Source organism: Sphaerodactylus townsendi, linkage group LG04 (genome assembly GCF_021028975.2).
Source record: "Sphaerodactylus townsendi isolate TG3544 linkage group LG04, MPM_Stown_v2.3, whole genome shotgun sequence".
Classification (NCBI taxonomy): Eukaryota; Metazoa; Chordata; class Lepidosauria; order Squamata; family Sphaerodactylidae; genus Sphaerodactylus; species Sphaerodactylus townsendi.
Genome location: NC_059428.1, coordinates 82,185,483 through 82,205,151, shown reverse-complemented (window position 1 = coordinate 82,205,151; position 19,669 = coordinate 82,185,483). Strand labels below are relative to the sequence as shown.

Sequence of the window (19,669 nt, the reverse complement as noted above, 5' to 3'; positions counted from 1 at the left end):
CGCTCTGCCGCCTGAACTGTGGAGGCTTACCTGGGGAATTCAGATTAGCCTGTGCACTCCCACACACGCCAGCTGGGTGACCTTGGGCTAGTCACAGCTTTCTGGAGCTCTCTCAGCCCCACCTACCTCACAGGGGTGTTTGTTGTGAGGGGGGAAGGGCAAGGAGATTGTCAGCCCCTTTGAGTCTCCTACAGGAGAGAAAGGGGGGATATAAATCCAAACTCCTCCTCCTCCTCCTCCTCCTCCTCTTCTTCTTCTTCTTCTTCTCTTCTTCTTCTTCTTCTTCTTCTTCTTCTTCTTCTTCTTCTTCTTCTTCTTCTTCTTCTTCTTCTTCTTCTTCCATACATATGCTAAAATGGGTGGATTTTACTTGACACATGCAAATTACACAAACTGAACCCTTAACACTTTTAACCAATGCAAATGGTTCTTCTCCCATCCTGAACATTCCACATATATACTTCACTTGATTTACTACCATCAGATCCTCTGAAGATACCAACCACAGATGCTGGCAAAATGTCAGGAGAATATGCTACTGAAACACGGCCAAATAACCCAGAAAACCCACAACACCCTAGTTATTCGGGCCATGAAAGCCTTCGACAATATATTATATTCCTGTTTAATCCCTAATGACATCCCATGTTGTTTTGTTTTTTAAAATATTGTTTTTAAGTTCTTGGTGGGGGGGAGTTTCTTGCACAAGTGGAAACTGGCACAGTTCTTTCATGTGAAAATTGACAGATGCCTCAATTGATTTGGTGGAATAACTTGTAATATGCTTGAGAATTATATATGACCTTGATTGTGTACAGTTCCTTTCTCTCCTTTCACTATTAATTATTTGTATGTAACTTATACAACAATGTAGGAAATGAGGTGAAATTAAGAAGTGGTTTGATAGTTTCTGATCTGTGCTTTGAAACTAGTGGGGCTGCAAAGATGAAGAGGTAGAAGCTTATTGAGGTCATTAAAAATAGCAATGTAGTATGAGAATTGTCACTCAAATATTTGTATGCAAATGATCTTTCTACTGAACTAGGGGAAACTGATAGCTTCGTCCCTTCTGTAGTGACCTTTGCCATTGTTTCAAGGCCAAAATAAGAAACTGAAAATTACAAGCCTCTTCCTAATTTCAATGCATATAGCCTTGCACAAAGAAGGCAAAAGGATAGGCAGGCAAATACCTTTTCCCCTTCCCTTCCTAGAGTAGCAATAATGATAGCAGAGGCATTGTATTTAAACCAAGAGGGTCAGGAAATGTTTCTCCAGCATAGATATTACCCAGCACGGCCAAAACATACACCACCCTGAATCAGGCTAGCACTTCTCCCGTGCTGTCAAAACTGCTTTTTGTTGCTGTATAGAAACACTCCAGAAGGTAAAGTTCACTCTGGACACTAGCAGTAGAATGTTGGCTGCATTAAGGACCTCAGTCCTGAGACACCCAATTTAATAGGGCCAAATATCCAATGAAAGCAAATGCTATAAAAGATTATGTATTTGTTATGAAACCTGTCTTGCCTGGCACAGGCTGTAAGAGACAAATGCTAAATTATGTATTTTTGCCCTTTATCAACACCTTCATTTTTGCAGCGAGTGAGCAAGGCAAGAATATCTCTGTGACTTATTTAGATTTTCCTTCATGATTAAGGAATGGAAATACAGATTAGTAAACAGTACACACATAAGAAAAGGGTATAAAGTTTTTATAACTCTTTTTAAGAAGCTGAACTCTTACTTATAGCCTGTATAACTCAGTGAATGTACTATTAAACTTTTCACCACACTAAAAGTTTCTGTTCTTGAGACTAACAGAAATGATTTCTCTTCAACTTTATTTTTGATTGTGAGTGTCTTGCAAATTTTGCACAATTGTACAGGAAAGTGGCCTTTCTACAATTCATTTTAAGTAATTCTGTAATAATTTGAACCCAAATGACTAATCGCCCATTAAGATTTGTATGGAATTCCAGGTTCAGTGGAATATTTATATCATCTGAAAGAATCTGTTTGTATTAAATAATTTATGAACTGCATGACTTGTTAGTTATGATTTGTGTTATTTTGTATAATTCTCATATAAAATTGCTTGACCTGAAATGAATTGCAATGCTTGCTCCATATGTTTATTTTAGATTCTTGCTGGGTTTTTTTTTTCTAATCAACATCAAGTGGGAAACCATAGCCTGATTGTCAGTACTAAGCTACACAAATGTAAGAGGAATGCTCATATGTTATATGAATTCTCTCCTGCTGTATTCCCTATAGTAACAGGATTTCTTAATTCCTATGAGTGTTGTTTCATACTCACCACACAGATAAGTAAGTCTTCTGGGGTACTCAATAAATTTCAAATGCAATGTGTAGAGATGGAGATGGGAGGGACAGGGTTTCAAGCAAAGCAACATACCAATTCCAATAGTCACTGTCACTGTACATAGTTCTCTTACACAGAAAATCAATCAAGGTATGAAAAAAACACTTGAAAATTGTTTGTGGAGAATAATTTGGGCCCATTGTTCATACATGCATTTTACTGTATGTATATTGGGAAGCTGTGATTGGCTTTCCAATCCATACTATGGCAAACTGATTAATCATGTCTTCCAGTAATTATGGATAGGCTAAAATGAACACCACTATGATTACCATCCCCACATTTCTTTCTTGTTTTTGTTAATTTGTTGAATGTATACCCTGCCACACTATCCTAAAGGACCCTCAGGTGAGTTCATACCATAGCTTAGAGAATAAAGCCATAATAAATCAAAAATGCATCATAGCTGACTTGTGACAATCCCACAAGGGGCTTTCTAGGCAAGTGAGAGTCAGATGTAGTTTGCCATTGCCTTCCTCTGCAGAATCTTCCTTGGAGGTCTTCCGTACAAATACTAACCCTGTTTAACTTCCAAGAAGCGACAAGACTGGAATATACCATGCAGCCTTCTCACCACAATGAAGTTAAAATAATTGTCAACAAAAATAAAAGCCAAGAGCAAAAACAGTTGAAACAGAATAAAAATATCATATCACCACTATTTTTCATCCTTAAAAAGTCAGTTGTGCTTCCCTCCACCTATCACATATGCTAAATTAAACAGATAAAAGCAGATCTATGCAGGGTAAACACTTTTTCTTACACTGAAGCATTTCCCGTTTAGGGAGAGAAGTACATAATAATGTGGACTATAGAAGGCTCTAGACTTGTGGGAGGGTGGATGTCTGGGGAATAAAGCATACCTATGGAATGAGCACATTCCCTTCATCCATCTGGCTGTGCAGCACTGGTACATAGCACCCTCATGCCAGCAAATTCTCACGACTGGCTTGTCAAACCGTTTACAAGACAGCAACCTGTTGCTATGCAACAGCTCTTCTGTCTGCACATTATCTTGGTGGAGACAAGAGTTACAACTTTCAAGGAGTAAATTCAGCTTATATTGTGTCAAGCTGTTGTATTCTTTCCATTGCTTTTTAAAAGCACTATACTTAAAGAACTAATGTGCATCTTTACTCCATGATCTTTCTAACTAGAAAGATGTAAATGTAGAACTAGAAATGCTGTAAATGTAATTAATGTCCAGATGAATGTTCATACATTGATATGCACTCAAACGAAACACAATGGAATCAAAAACCTCAGCTGCAAAATCTGCCCATCACCCAGGCTTAAAATGACAAAGCTTGTAACTACCCCTCCCTGGTAGTAATATAGAAAGAGAACACTGTTATTTTTGGCAGTGAGTTTCTTAAAGCTATAGCATCAATACAGCAAGCTGACACAAAATTTCAACTTATCCAAACGTATACCCTGCCATCTATGGCTTTGGTTAGTACACCCTATTGTGGTGGAAAAATTAATCATTAGTAAATAAACATTTGCACTAGCACAACCCAGCAGGGCATGGACTCCAGTGTATTCATCCTTAAATGGCTGGACATAGGTCCCTGCTATTACATGTTCTGCTCAGCCCTATACTTCCTAGATCAGTGGTTCTCAACCTGTGGGTCATGACCCCTTTGGGGGTCAAATGACCCTTTCACAGGGGTCGCCTAAGACACTCTCCATCAGTGTACTCCATCTGTAAAATGGATAAATGTTAGGGTTGGGGGTCACCACAACATGAGGAACTGTATTAAAGGGTCACGGCATTAGGAAGGTTGAGAACCACTGTCCTAGATCCATTAATAACCGTCTCTCTTACTTTAACATACAGTTTTGAGATAATTCTTCAGTGTTAAGGGGCAAAAACTATGCTGAATTTTCAACAATCTAAATTCAGTTAATGAAATGGCAGTTTCAGAAAGTGAAGAGTTCTCTCTTTTGTTATATTTTTCCTAAAAAATTGTGCACTGTTCGCTGATTGTTTTTAACTGCGGGGGGGGGGGGGGGATTAAAAAAATCTACAGCTTTAGCACCATTTCTAAAAATGGGCATATTCTTGTGATAATTCTAGTCAATCAGTTTCCATATAGGGATCTGGCTGTATCCCAATGTGACACCAGTCAGACTGATTATGTGAGGACATCAGAAAGACAAACTACAGCAAGAACGAGAAGCAGTGCCCTCATTCTATATGGACATTGACATCCCTGTTGAGTCCTCACACATAGTGGGCAAACATTTCCTGTATCTTTCACAGTTCTTCGAATTACTTTTAAAAAATTAAAAACACGTTGACATACAAAAGTTCATTAATAGGCATCTTTTTCCTCCTGGTTGAATTTCTGCATCAAGCAATCTTAAAAATATCAAGACCACCTTATAAGATCATCTTATTCATTGTACAGTCATTTTAGGTAAGGCATTCTTGTCCAGTTAAGTGTGCAAAGAAAATACATGCTAGTCTGCAATTTCTTTCCGGCAACACTTACATTGTCTTGCTGTATTTTTTTTAGAATGCTTTGTAATATAAAGGTCAATGCCATTTGCAGCTTTACAACATTAGGTATCAGTATTATGAACTGGACTACATTTATAATATGTAGAAATCCCAATGTTTTTACAACTCTGCTGAACTGGCCGTGTAGAGATGTTCCTGCTCAGCAAGATGTTTTGTTGTTTTATCATTGAACATCCTTAGCTTCAGCTAATTCAGAAAGCTGTAGTACTGCACACTGCAATCCATACCAAGGCAAGGAAGCTTTGCAGATTTCTTCCCAGCAGTCATTGTCTATATCATAGCCAACTACATCCTGAGTTGGAATCTCCTGAGAATCTTGCCACTTCTTCCCCCCAATGAGAAGTGCAGTTTCCTCCACTACTGCCAAACCATAACTAAATCGGTCATAGACCAATGGCTTTAAACGTGTCCACTGATTCTGAGCAGGATCATACATTTCAATTTCAGAGAATGGTTCATAAAGCCCTAAAAATGTAAAAATCCTATCTCTGATTGTGGCCATCTGATGCCCAAACCGAGCAATACTCATTGGGGCTTGTTTTATCCATTGTCCTTCCAGAGTATCCAGTGAATACATATCTTTGCTTGTGTTAGTTTGATCCATGTGTTTGCCACCAGATATATAAATGATGTTCTTGCAAACAGTGCCTGCATGACCATGCATTTTACAGGGCAAATTTTGAACTTTTGTCCATCTGTCTTGGCTAATGTTGTAGACTTCCACTGATGAATGCAATGATCCATTTTCACCTTGCCCACCAATTGCAAAAATGTTGTTTTCTAGGACACAACAAGAAAACAGACATCTCTTGTCCAGCATCTTTGTGGCTTCAATCCACTTGTTAAATCTGGGATCATAGCGTTGAACTTTGTTTGTAACTGTCAAAGCGGGACATTTTGGATCACTTTTCAAATCTTCTATTTCTCCACCTAATACATACAAAAAGTTTCCAATTGTACAGACACAGTGATTTTGTACTCTGTTCTGCAGCTGTGTTAAAGTTTGCCATCTGTGATTGTAAACATCAAAAGCCACCACATCTCTGACAGACCCCTCATGTGCAATCATACCTCCAAGTAGGATAATCTGTGTCTTCTGGTTTCTCAAGGTACTGTACTTGTCCTGAAGGATTGGTTGTCTGAAGATAAGCGAATGGTAGTTTATTGCTTTTATGATTAAGCATTTTATGGGAGCTGTCAGTGGTACTTCCGTCTGCGTGTAGACCTTTCTCAGATCTTCCACTGGAATAAGACCGTATCGTATATGTTCCAACAGGCTAGTAGTATGTGTTAACCTCACTTTATCATGCCGCAGCCACTTCAGCAATAGATCTAGCAAGTCACGTTCTTTGACCATGGGGATGTCAGGTGATTCTACTATTGCTTTTAAAGTCTGGAAGTTCAGCTCAAACAGCCCAGTAAAATCCCAATCCAGCAATTTCCAGAGATTGGTAATTATATATTTTCCAGTTGCTAACAAAGCATCTGGTAAATAGAATTTTGCAGCAACATTGGCGGAAAAACAGCAGCTCTCCAGAGTAAGATTATTAGCCAGGTACTGGCTGCACAAGCCAATTGCCTCAGTCACTTGCAAGTAAGTGGCAGCTTCCAAAGTATCTTCCAAACTATCAAAAGACAAGGGCAACCAGGAAGTATAAATGAAATCCAGAACATGTTGCAGACCAATGGCTGAGATGACTTGCAGGTGAATGATAGCATCTTTAGATTCTTTTGTATAGCTCTTGAACATAGCCCTGAAATAATCACTGGAACAGGCCAGCAAAGATTTATGAGCAGGAAACTCATTTTCTTTTACCTTCAACAAAATATCACACAGCAAGCCTTCTGCTCGAAGGGTTTGGTACTGAGACAGCACAGCACTGCAATGTCCTTTACAGTAGGACAGGAAGTAACTCATTGTGCAGAGTAGAAAACTTTAAAGCACTGTTTTCAAATGAAAAGAGCAGGAAAGAAACCCCAACAGGGCATCAGTCAAACTGCACAAACACACTTTGCAAGGAAGTCTTAGGAGAACAACTGTCAGCTCCATCAGCTGGGTACAAAGAGCCCACTTACTGATTTCACATCCCTCTCCATGCTGGTACATTGCCTCATGCATTCATTCATAACATCTTCAGACACTTGTTTCTCTCACCTTCATTTCCTGCTTATGGGTAGATGGTCCACATGAGATAAGAGCCAGCACCAGGTGACAGATGTGGAACTGAGATAGCATTATGTGACATTTTGTGTCATCCCAGCTCTCTCTTGTGGCCTTCCTTTGTCTCTTAACCTGATAAAATAGATCCTGTCTGGTTGCCGGTACATCACGAACTTTGCTGCAGCTTTTGCCCGAGCTCAGTATTTCACTCTTAGACGAATTTAGCTCTTATTTCCCCAGGGCCAACGAGCCACATATGGAGATTACTGCTTTTTGGAAGTCTTGCTGACGATCACATCAGCACCTACAAATTAGAGCAGGAGGAATTCCTTGAGCATACAGATCTTTAACTTGAATGCAGAAGGACGAGCAAAATAGTAGGATTATAATGTCGTGCATTTTGGAGCCCTTTGGTTTATATGATATGACATTAACTCACAGTGACCAGAATAGAATGCAAACACTAGCTGCCTTGTCATAGCTGCCCAAATGCTGAACTGACACAAGAGGGGGAGGGTAAAGTAGTAGTTTTACAAGGAGTGTGAGCCAAAATATGTGACATTGAATGACCTGGATGGAAATCATAAGGGTATTTCTGAAGAGTAGTGACAAAAATAGAACTCCAAGTTATGTCATATAAAGTGAGATCTGTTTGTTGTGAGACCTTGGCCTGATAAGTGAGTTCCAAGTTATTAACTGTTAAGCTTAAACTTCCTTGGACAGCCTGTCACAGAGGCATTTTAAAATAGAAAAGCATATAGAGCCAAATTAAATACAGGTAAAAAGAATTTATCAGCAATTATCATCTGGGTCAACTCCCTGAAGAGCCAAAGTGCAGCCAGATGTGTTTGTGCATGCTAGGGACTGGCATGGATATTGATTGATATTCCTTTTTTAATGTCATTCTTAGTTGTTTTTTTTAAAAGTGTGGGCTATCTTCTTCTGCAACGGCTAAAAGACATTTGGAGAGAGATCCCCTCTCTGTTTTTCTGGTAAGTTTTAACTTTTGCAAAGAGTCTTTACACTTTACTGGTGTTATAGGTGGTTAAAATTTTGAGCTGATGAGACCCAACTTCAAACCCCCACTAAGCCATGAAATGATTTTATGCTAACCTACCTTTCAGGGTTGTTGCATGGATAGAACAGAGAAAGGGAGAACTATTTCCCCCTGAGTTTCTTGAAGGATGGGTGGGATAAAACCTAATGGATACATGACAGATTTACTCTGTATGCTAATATCAGGCAGTTTACAAAATTTCCCAACTGACTACACTAGAAAGTTTGTATTTCATATTTGTTTTTATGTTCTCTAAATTATAAGATGTTCATCATATACTGAAAGGTTTTTCTGATACAATTTTTTTCCTGTATATTGGCTCACTGCAGTAAACCAAGGAAATACAATTAATTGGAGAGCATTTCATTTCTCAGAGTAGAAACAAATGTCTGTAGCAATTGTGTAGAAAAACTGCTGGTGGGGCTGTGCCACTTTAAATCCCAGGTGCAGAACTCTGTATTAGAATCTCCCTTGTATCCTATAAAGAAATGTGTTGTTTAATGTGTATATCATTAGAATATGATTCTTTCTGAAGGATAACAGGATGGCTTGTTAATCCAAAAACAAAAGCAAGACCAATCAAAAATGACAAAAAATGGCTTTTGTTGGGGGAATTTTTTGTGGGCTGTTGTGGGCTACCTGCAAACTCTTTCTTGTTGTAATACAGCAGCATTTTGATAGTGTCCTAGATGCCAGCACTCATGCCTTGATATGGTCTCAGGAACAAAACTCTACCTGCCTTTCTGTCTGTGTCAAGGGATCATCTCCCTAATCTGGACCATTTTTTGTTTATTATTTATGAATCATATGCAAACTTTTTTTGTTTAGATTACTATTTCAGTGGGGTTTCCACAGATTTCATTCTTATTAATACTAATTTTATCTTGTTAATAATATTACCAGCTTCGTCGGCCTTTTTCCATGTAGGGTTTCGTAGACCTGAGAACCAAGATTCAGGCAACCATGTGTGTTTGATCTCTGGGTGCCCCTTGATTGTGGTTTGGATTGAGAACATTTTAAAGGAGAAGTGCTGTCAATCCACACAGATTTAATTTTCATTTTTTCCCTTAAATTTGTTGTGTTAACCCTTCCAAATTACAGGTGGACTTGAGAAACAGAACATTCTAGTGTGGTATGGCCCTTTACACTTCTGCAAGGTCTTTGCTTAATGTTGTGTTGATCAGAAAACTTAGATTATATTATATGAATAATAATACACAAATAACAGCATGCATATTTGATTTGCAAACATAGTTTAATTATAGCAGTGTTGCGTGATTGCTGCTCCCCCACCTCGAATCCTGGCTTTAAAAGGAAGGTGCCTTGGTCCGTGATTAACCTTATGACAATGTTCAAAGCAATACATGAAGAGAGGTCAGGATTCCCAGCCACACAGTCTATATCAGTGGTGGTGAACCTATGGCATTCCAGATGTCCATGGACTACAATTCCCATCAGCCCCTGCCAGCATGGCCACTTGACCTTGCTGGCAGGGGCTGATGGGGATTGTAGTCCATGGACATCTGGAGTGCCATAGGTTCGCCACCACGGGTCTATATAACCTGATTTTATGATGAATAGATCATATGGTCAGGGTTTACGTGCACAGAAGCCTCTGTGTTGGGTTTTTTTCCTAGAAATATGGCAGTTTGAAGTATGGATTTTAGGGCAGGGTGATATTTTGAGGTGGGTGTCTTGACTGCCCCCAGATGTTTTGGCTACCTTATGCAGAGTCACATTATGGCTCGTCCTAGATGAGCATTCATTGAACCTGACAGTAGTTCTCCAGAGTCTCCAAGAAGAGTCTTTCCTGGAGTTGGTAACATAAGAAGTTTTAGCTTACCGGTAAGTTGTTAGGGACTGAACCTAAGATGTTTTACAAGTCAAGCAGGTTTTCTATGTCTATCTAATCTCCCAGGGTCTTTTAGGAATTAGGAAAGATTAGGTGCCTTACTTTCTGAGCTGATAGTGGAAGCACAGCCCTGACCTGGATGGCTCAGCCTAGCTCAGTCTCATCAGATCTCAGAAATTTAGCAGGGTCAGCCCTGTTTCATATTAGGATGGAAGATAGCCAAGAAAGTCCAGGGTGAAGCACCACAGAGGAGAATATACCACCATTTTATCACGTACAGAATCCTTTGATGAGACCTGTTAGCCCCAGAAACTGAATCTATTATTTGAACAGGCAAAATGTAACTACACTGCTAACCATGTGGACTATCTTTTGCAAAGACAAGAAATGCAGGATTTTTGTTACATTTTCTAAATAAGTTCTCTATATTTCCAAGATAATATTGTATTTTTGTTGTTATTGTTTTTGGAATGTTGTTGTTTTTAATGGGTGAAAGTAGAAAGAAGAAGAAAAAACATCAACCCAGAAAAAAATCAGGTAACCAGGAAGGTTGACAAAAGGCCTAATAACAGCACAAATACTAATAGGTTACATATTATAAATGATCTGAAACTTTAATGCATCACAAATGGTAAAAAAATAAAATAAAATAGATTGTGGGGCCATTACCAATATTAGCATTATGCCTTCTATCCTGAATACAGGTGCTGAATACAGCAAACAGAATGATATAAACTTTCTGTCCCATGTAAATCTTGACTGTTCTGCTCTGCACCTGTTTTCTGCACATGCATTTGCATCTGATTTCAGCCAGTGTCCTTGTACTTAGAAGGGATTTGTTTGGCACATGATTTGCCACAGTGAAGACTTACTCTGGATACATTAAAGGGCAGCTCTCTAGGGATGCATACTCAAGGTCACATTACATAGATTCATTCACACTTAACTCCCAGGTCACAAGCCCATGCAGAAGTAACTATCAGGGCCATCCTAAGCAAAGGTATACCCTTCCAGGTCTACTGAAATCAGTGGGCTGAGAAGGGTATAAATCTGCCAAGAATGGCATTGCAATTGTAGGCATGTTTTAGGTGATATGTACCATTGTGGCCCTATCTCATAACCATGTTAGCAAAAAATTCAATTTTCTGCGGTTTTTGATACACCTAATATTGACTGTGATTGCAGAAATAGGCATGGTGGCTCTTGCAGATAAGTTGAAAAGTGTTAACGTGTATGTGAAGTCACTAAAAAAAGTCAGTGTCTTGCAAAAGGAACCATAACAGGCTTCCAATTGGATCTCAGATTCCCACAGTCAGTATAGTCCACAGGAAAAAAAAATGAAGAATTTCAAACTGGCGCCTTGATCTAAGACAAAATCACTACAAAATACATTTTCCCAAGCAAGTCCCCCTTCCCCCTATTTTTCCTTTGGTGATTTGTGCCTAAAACATGTCTGTTCATCATGTTTGGCATTAAGGGTTCAAAAAAGAAGGCCCTCTCCCACACAACTCCACATCACAAGAGTGCCTCAAGGTGCCCTCTAGAGCTAGCTAATTACATTTTCTAACACATGAAGTGGAGGCACACAGGAAAACAGAAAATAGTTGGGCTTATTTGTAGGGGCTTTGGGGTTACCAAATACCAATCACTGCAAGTCACTACAGATCCAAGAAGATTCGTGAGTTTTATACAAGCACAGGAATGAGTATGGGAAGAGAATGAAATCCAAAGTATAGAATTCCAAGTTCCTGTCAAACTGTTTTTCCCCAAGCATCATGTTCAGATTTGTGTGAATTCTACCTCCCAGGAATAGTCCTTTTGCAAAAGGAAAGTGAGAGTTCTGAGATCCTTGGAAGAACAGTGGAATAAAAATGAATAGATAAATGTTGTACTGTGGTGCATTTCTTATATTTTACATTAATTATAGTTTACCTTTCTCACAGGTACTCAAGGTGGATTAAATCACTTAGTGAGTCAGTACAATCATACAATAAATAAAATGGAAGATTTTAGGAGTCTGGAACCACCAGAAAGAACTGAAGCATAGCATAGGTATTAACATGACACATTAATGGTACAGAAATACACAGCAGTATAGACCACAGCATTTATTTTTTTTTGTTTCAGTTGTATATTGTAATGGCCTTTGGCTATAAACAATAAAATTTATACAGTACAATATGGATTGAATATCTTAATGCATCTCATTTGCTAGATTTATTTTACAGTTTCCACGAAAAGGAAACTTATCTGATCCATGGGGTCAGACACTTGTTTCTCATAACATTCTACATGTGACATTACTATCATAAGGTCCATTAGCAGTTCAAATACGACCATTTTCCTGTGTTCTCTTGCATGAGTGTTTCCGCATACATTTATATATTCTTTATTACCTGAAGGAAGCTGCTTAACTCAAATGTTTAGACCAGCCAGGCATTTTAATCTGTCTTTCCTATGCTTCAGATGGTATCAAATCCTTTCTCAAACTATGCAAAATCTTGCAAAAGGCTCAAATAATTAAATGTTTCAGGGAAAAATATATAAATATATATAAAATGCTTCTTTACAAGATTGTGGTGCATGCTGTCTTCAAACTGCCAGTTCCAACCCTCTAACCAGTTAAGAACCACACTGCATTGCTAAATGTTAGTCCCATTTTGAACAGAGTTCCACTGATTCTGGTAAATTGTGTTAAACTACACAGTGCTTGCAAGGAAAGTGTGAGCGGGAAAAATAAGGGCATAGTGATACTGACACAATTTAGAGACTGAGTCACTGGTGTATCATTTGGGCATGCAGGCAGTTTGTACCACTCCTAAGTCACATGAGCTTGTACGGTTGTGTGACATTTAGAAGAGTTAAGTGACCTCAAGAGAGATTATTTGCTAGGCCAAAGAGAGATACAGAAAAAAGGAACAGCATGTTTCAATTTATCCTAAATAACCTTGGACATTAAAGAACAGGATGAGTGGATCAATGGGTATGTGGTAGTGGGGATAGCCAGAACCAAGGGGGTTAGCAAAGTGGCAGAAGAGAAGTCTGCAATAACCATCTTCTGACATAAAGCTAGAAAAGCGTAGTATGCACCCAAAAACATTGATTTTCTCAGTTCCAGGGTAACAATTGGGGCCTTAGAGATTTATTAAAACCATTTATACTTTGCATAGTGTATACAATACAGGAAGTGTTGCACCTAGAATAACCCAACAAGCAAACATTTGCATACAACATGGCCAGCAGTCATAAATTTTTTGAGTTGACTAAATCTACAATATTTACATTAAAGGGGCTATGTCTCAGTAATGCCCAAGTACATCTTCAAGTAATTCTCACATACAGACAAGGATGCATTCATAAGAACTAATCACAAGAACTTTTACAATGACCAGCTTCCGGATATATTCTGGCTTCAAAAATGTTCAAAGGCTCATGAGTGCGTGATATTTTCAATGCAGGTCAGTGAACTTGTTTTTACAACAATCATTGCATTTCTGGGGCATTACTGAGACACAGTCCCTTTAATGTATATATTGTAGATTCAGTCAACTCACAGATTATACAGTCTATGACTGCTAACCACATTGTGTGCAAATATTTGCTTGTTGAGTTATTTATACTTTGCAGTCTTTATCATTTGATTCTGATGGCAGCTAGCAATTCTATAAAAATAATAAAATACTGATGAATAAATATCTTTAAAAAAATTAAACCACAGCAGAATAAATAAAATCCAGTGAACAATATAGCATGGGGGATTTTTAAAAGCTTAGCAATAGCATAACATGGATATAAAAGCGAGTCAGAATTAAACAAAATGAGTGCTATAGTCAAAATAATGTAAACCAAAACTGAAAAGGAAAAAAAAACCCTCAGCCCAGAAAAAAAACAGGTAACCAAGAAGGCTGGCAAAAAGGCCTAATAACAGAATAAATACTAATGGGTTATATATGCATTTGTTTTTAATTGATTTTTTTAACTATTTGTTATGCATTAAAACTTTGTTAATTTAACATATGTCAAAATATGTTAATGCCAAATAGGCTTAAACCAAGTGCAGAATAAGCGCCCCAATCACAGAAAGTTTTATGTCAAAAGAGTCAAAAGATTTTTGCCATTGCCTGGCACAAAGGATGTAACAAATCATATTTGAAATCCTTGCCCTTTTCCATGCCTCCGTGCCATTGTCCACTTTCCCCTCCAAGCCTGGCCTGCCATTTCTTTGCATCCTTCACCTTGGATTGGCACTGTAGTGATTGAATCCTTACCTCTGTGCTATTTTCATGATGCACATCACCTTAGGGAGTTGCAGGTATGATTTATTTGTGATTAACAGCCCAATCCAGGGAGGGGAAGGGAATGGAATCTTGGAAGTGGTGTGGGCTTGTGTTAATGTGGGTGCTCACCCCACCAGCATAAAGGGCAAACACATCGGTGGAGAGGACAAACACGCAGGCAGGTGGGTGCTAGGCAGCTCTGCTGTTCCAACGGGCAAGGCCATGCTGGTGCAGCAAGAGGTGGGCTGGGGGCCATTCCCAAGAGTGGATCCAACTTTAGTCCACAGGGTTTTCAGGCTGAGAACACCCTCCCTCCTCAGACGCAATCTTATGCTACCAGAAAGTGTAGTGTAAGTCATTTTGAGCAATTTTTTTTTCAGTCAGCCAAGGTTTTGCTTTTAGGTTATTCCACACCACCTGAAACCCCTTTGAGGGTAGCATGGCTGCCCAGAAGCGGGGCCGTTTCTGGCCACTGTGTGCTCTGTAAGTTTAAGCATCAGCTTAATTTTCCTACTGGAGTCAAAGTAACAAGATGTTGTGTCTCTTTGGTTGCATCCATTGTATATAGATAGTAATTCTATATCTGTACACAGTCTAGTTTCATGTAATTTATTCTCATATTCTTTGGAACAGCAAAAGAAAGAAAGAAATATTTTTTCTGGAAAATGATTTATTTCAATTTTATTTTAAAATTTTACTACATTTATCCCTGCTTATATGGTCAAAGTCATTCTCACACATGTACACCTATTTTTGTGCTTATACCATCCATGTACTCTTTATTAAGCAAAATAGATAAAAAGAAAGCTGATACAACTATGCAAATATATTTTATAGAATATCTTGTACCCAAGGACATTTGCCATCTTCTTATAAATATATAAATTGCTTCAATTATCTGTCTTCATTAAAATCTCTTTAGCATCTCTTTAGCATCTTGGTAGACCTGAAAAATAAAAAGCAAACTATGTATGTTTGAAGAAAATATATGCCAATTCCAAATATTAACACATTCTTTTGCTGTATTCACACTTATGCCTAGTCTGTTATGTAACTGTTGCCAAGAATCCAGACATCAAATTAGCACAAGATCCTGCTGCATCTAGGGAAAAGAGATTTGTCTTGTGCCAGAACTGAATACTGTACATGTGGACAATCCAACAGACCCATTGATGATGCAGACCCTGGTTGGCCTCCCATCATAGTAGTGACTATGGCAAACCTGCTTGGCTCCCAAGCTCTGATAAACCCAGGCTAAGATATCCTGTTCTGGTTGCTGTTTACATATAGAGCAGGGTCTTATTTTAACTTCTAAAAGGAATGGAGGGGAAGATGTCTTTCCTCATAATTGCTTTAATTTTCAGGACCATCCCTTCAACCAATTTCTTTCAGTCTAGCTTATTTTCAATTTCAAAAGAAGCCTAGGAGGAAAATACCTGAGGTAACAGAATACATGGAGGTAAGTGAAAGGAGAGGATAGATTCAACTCCATCAATAGTTTGACCTCTTTGATAATAAAATTAAATTTTACCTACCATCTTTTATATGTGTCAATGGCAGACACATGAACAACAGTTAAACACTTTGTTCTAAATTAGATGTGATATAAGAGATTAATACAAGATTTCTATGAGAGAGAACCACTGATTTGAAATCTTTCCCTATTTTAGTCTTTAATTTTATTGCAAAGCAGGGTTGATTTGGGAGAAAAGAAAGGGGATCCGTTTTTTAAATAATATTTTGTGCCAGAGTTATTTTTTTTTATCCATGAATCTACCTGTTTATATGCAATGCAATATCACAAAAAGAAAGTGGTGGCGCCTAGGCAATCCTGAAACAATCCCAAAACAATATCCTGAGTGCATACATTTTCAAGTTTTTAATCCAAAATGCTCAAAGCATACACAAAAAAGTTTACAAGCGAGTAGATGATAGATAGATAGATAGATAGATAGATAGATAGATAGATAGATAGATAGATAGATAGATAGATAGATAGAGAGATAGAGAGATAGAGAGATAGAGAGATGGGGCTTTCCGCACTACAAAAGGGAGTGAAGGTCGACGGTTCCCTTCAATGGGGGGCGATTCCTGGCTGTCCGCACAGCAACTTCCTTGGCCCCCTGGAACCGAGCTAAGTGGGCGGGATCATCTTGGTACCTGTTTCGCTCCTCGATCGTGATTGGCGCTTGTGTTACGGCGGGAAACGGGAACGTTCTTTTTTTTACAGTTTCCGTATGTCGCAGCTACGTAGCATTGACGCGCTGAACTACTTCCGTCGCAGTCGGAGCTACGAAGCTTTGGCGCCAAAATTTTTCCAGTTTAATCCTCGCTTTGAAACGATCTCGATATTGTAGCTTCGAAACTTGAGGGAAACTGTATTAAAAAAGCCGCGCTCTCTGCCCGTCACGACTCTCCCGTTCTGCGCATGCGAACGAAGCAGCTCCTGATTGGTTGAGTGGATGCGGTGTCGTTTCGATGCATCCGCATTTCGAATCTTCGAAGCAATATCGACCTTGTTCCACCAGCGAGTCGCGGTTCATAACTGCGACAGGGATGTTGCGGTTCCGAGCAGGGGGAACAGAGACAAGACAACGTCGAGCTCGGTTGTAGTGCGGATACACTGAGTTGAACCTGAGTAGAAACCGGTACAACACAGTAAGTGCGGAAAGCCCCGTGGTTCATAACTGCGACAGGGATGTCGCGGTTCCGAGCGGGGGGAACAGAGACAAGACAACGTCGAGCTCGGTTGTAGTGCGGATAAACTGAGTTGAACCTGAGTAGAAACCGGTACAACACAGTAAGTGCGGAAAGCCCCACAGAGAGGGAGGGAGGGAGGGAGGGAGGGAGGTATAAATGAAGAATGTGAATGTCACACCCCTGCCTGAGTCTAATACAGGTCTGTGAATAATCAAAAATGATCTTGAGGCATTTAGAGTCCTGAGTGAATCCCCTCTCAGCATAAACTGTGCATAGCAGTGGCCTGACACCCAATTCAGAACCTCCAGGAATAGGAACAGGTCCCTTACCAAGGATTCAAATCTAGGGCCCCCATATACACACAATTTCCCTCCACTTTGCTATAAATTGATGGGTCTAGTAAAATACTAGAGTGTCAGTTCTACAAACACAGCTTCTGCAATATTACAATACTATTTCAAACTAATGGTAGAGAAAGCTCCACTTCAGCAAGGGGCAGCTGTTTGGCCCTCCTCCTTTGGCAAATCCACCCACCTGACTTCCAAGAAGGAGTAACTCTGGATGCGTGGGAGGACAGCCTCAAAAATGCAGAATGGGCATCTAATGAAAGAAAGGATGGGGGGGGGCAATGATAATAGCATCTCCAATAATCATGTAGCATCAGCAAAAGTTGGGGGCTGAGGAGTACAAAACAAACAACAAGGAAAGCCCATATTTGATGGGTTTGCCCAATATTAAGTTTTTATTTTGTTGGGCTGGAGAGGGGTATTCTTTATTCATACAATAAACAAAGAGTAACATTCATTCTATTTAATTGAACCATAGGACATAATGGACCCCAACATTTTAAGAATTCTATTCCTCAACTCTCAACCCCAAATGGCAAAATGGTATTGAAGGACCCAACTAACAGGGAATACCAGTTCATACTCTTTCAGAAACCTGTATTTGAAAAATACGTTTTTTAAAAAAAGGTGCAAGTACCTATTCAAACAGCATATTTTTAATTGGACTGTTGACATTTCTTTGCACTACTGTTCTCCAGTGAGACCATGGCAGATCTCCACTGGTAATTTCTGTTCTGATCTTTGGTAATCTTATATTAAGAACTGTTTCTGAAACACACCCATCAGTTACTATGCAAAGAAGCTAAGCTTCAGTCCCTTGCACTGGAAGCTTTCCATGCTAGAAAGGACAGCAAAAGAAAGCATTCAACTTCTAAAGTTTGCTGGAAGGACTCTAAGTACCACCATGTACTTGTATTCCAAACTGAGTCATTATACTCTGCCTACACAAATGCTCCCTGCAGTTTCATTAGAAAACGTTCTTTAGTTGTTCCTTTCCTGAATGCTATTATGAGAATTGCTGAATATTGGAAAGTCAGAGCTTTGTTGCTCTGAGTGGATGAAATGACACCAATATAGGAAACAGCATACCTTGTCTCAGTTTTAGATGCACAACTCCTATTACATTGATCTTGCATTATTACTGTTAAAGAATAGGACTCCCTACTCAGATGGTAAATTAATCTGATAACAATTAAATGCAACATTAAATGCATAATTTTACATATACATACATAACAAAGGATACCTATATGCATAAGTTTCAGGATTAAGTCATAATTTTTGTTTTGTTTATATGTTTAAACTCATGTTGTTGGCTATTAAACAAGAAGAGCTCAGGTTCAGGCATCAACAGTCAAAGGATCTCAGATAATGGGGACTGAGAAAGAGCTACCTTTGCTTGAGGCCCTAGAGAACCACTATCAGTCAGAATTGACATTGCTGAGATGCACACAGATAGACCAATGCTCTGACATAGTATAAGGATGCTTCAAATATTCATGCATATTCTGAAAGATGTACCCTACAGAAAAGAAAGTGAGTTGCTTTAATGCCACTATTTAAGTAAATAATTAGCTTCCTGACAGGGAGTTCTGTATGTTCATCTTTACCATAGTTATCACGTTAGAACACTTGTCTAATTTACTTGACCTGTTCTAGAATATTGTTTGCATAACAGCTTTATCCTCATCTTCTTTTAGACTACCTGTATCCTGTGCCTGAACTCAAGGAAAGTTCTTTGTCTTCACTTCCAATGGGATGAAACTGCTTTTAAGTCTCCTGCATTAGACACTGGGATCAAATCATCTAGAAGTTCTCATTCACATCTTGTATTGTAATGAATGAGAACTATAAAAGATAATAGGACAAATGGAACTACTGGCTGAGATATTAAGCAACTTCTTCATTACATGGACTCTTGGGCAACAGGTTCCTAGGGTGATTGTGCCACTTACTATTCTTCCATAGTCTCATAAATAGAGATTAAAGAATATATGGAGTTTCCCAACTTCCTCATATCATTATTTGGCATTAAACTGAAACATGTGCTTGAATAAAAGGAATAGATGTTAACTTTCCATCTGAGAAGGATCAGATTGTGCCCTTTTGCACTCACCGTCTTTGCAGTTATGGAATAAGTCAATGAGATGAATCCTAAGTACCATGTCACTTCTAGAAATTGCAGGCACATTAAGTGTTTAATTACATCCAGTGTTTAAAGGAATGTATCATGAAATATAAACTGTGAATCTCTAAACCCGATCATCCAACTTTTGAGGCATTCATAAAGGATATTAAACTGGTTCTGTTCATCTTAGTATTGTGAACTGCAGCCAGTGGTGGGATTCAGCAGGTTTGCACACTT

General features: G+C 38.9%; 2 protein-coding genes and 2 long non-coding RNA genes across 4 annotated transcripts in view; 1 reads left to right on the top strand and 3 right to left on the bottom strand.

The window, feature by feature from the left end:
- The window catches only part of LOC125431050, a 68,117-nt gene extending 60,707 nt beyond the window's left edge, over positions 1 to 7,410 (bottom strand). The window contains exon 1 of the long non-coding RNA XR_007244274.1: positions 7,066 to 7,410. This is a non-coding gene — a long non-coding RNA (uncharacterized LOC125431050). The remainder of the gene's footprint in view (positions 1 to 7,065) is intronic.
- KLHL34 (kelch like family member 34) lies at positions 323 to 7,056 on the bottom strand. Its single transcript, XM_048493572.1, has one exon. The coding sequence runs from the start codon at positions 6,826 to 6,828 to the stop codon at positions 5,074 to 5,076; it is 1,755 nt and encodes a 584-aa protein (XP_048349529.1). The 5' UTR covers positions 6,829 to 7,056; the 3' UTR covers positions 323 to 5,073.
- A 188-nt stretch (positions 7,411 to 7,598) lies between the features above and the next one.
- Positions 7,599 to 19,418, top strand: LOC125432113. Its single transcript, XR_007244403.1, has 3 exons — positions 7,599 to 7,849; positions 7,982 to 8,063; positions 19,005 to 19,418. It is a non-coding gene; the product is annotated as an uncharacterized LOC125432113 (long non-coding RNA).
- The window catches only part of SMPX (small muscle protein X-linked), a 41,974-nt gene continuing 37,214 nt past the window's right edge, over positions 14,910 to 19,669 (bottom strand). Inside the window, exon 5 of the mRNA XM_048495476.1 lies at positions 14,910 to 15,203. The gene's annotated coding sequence lies outside the window, so the exon portion shown is untranslated. The remainder of the gene's footprint in view (positions 15,204 to 19,669) is intronic.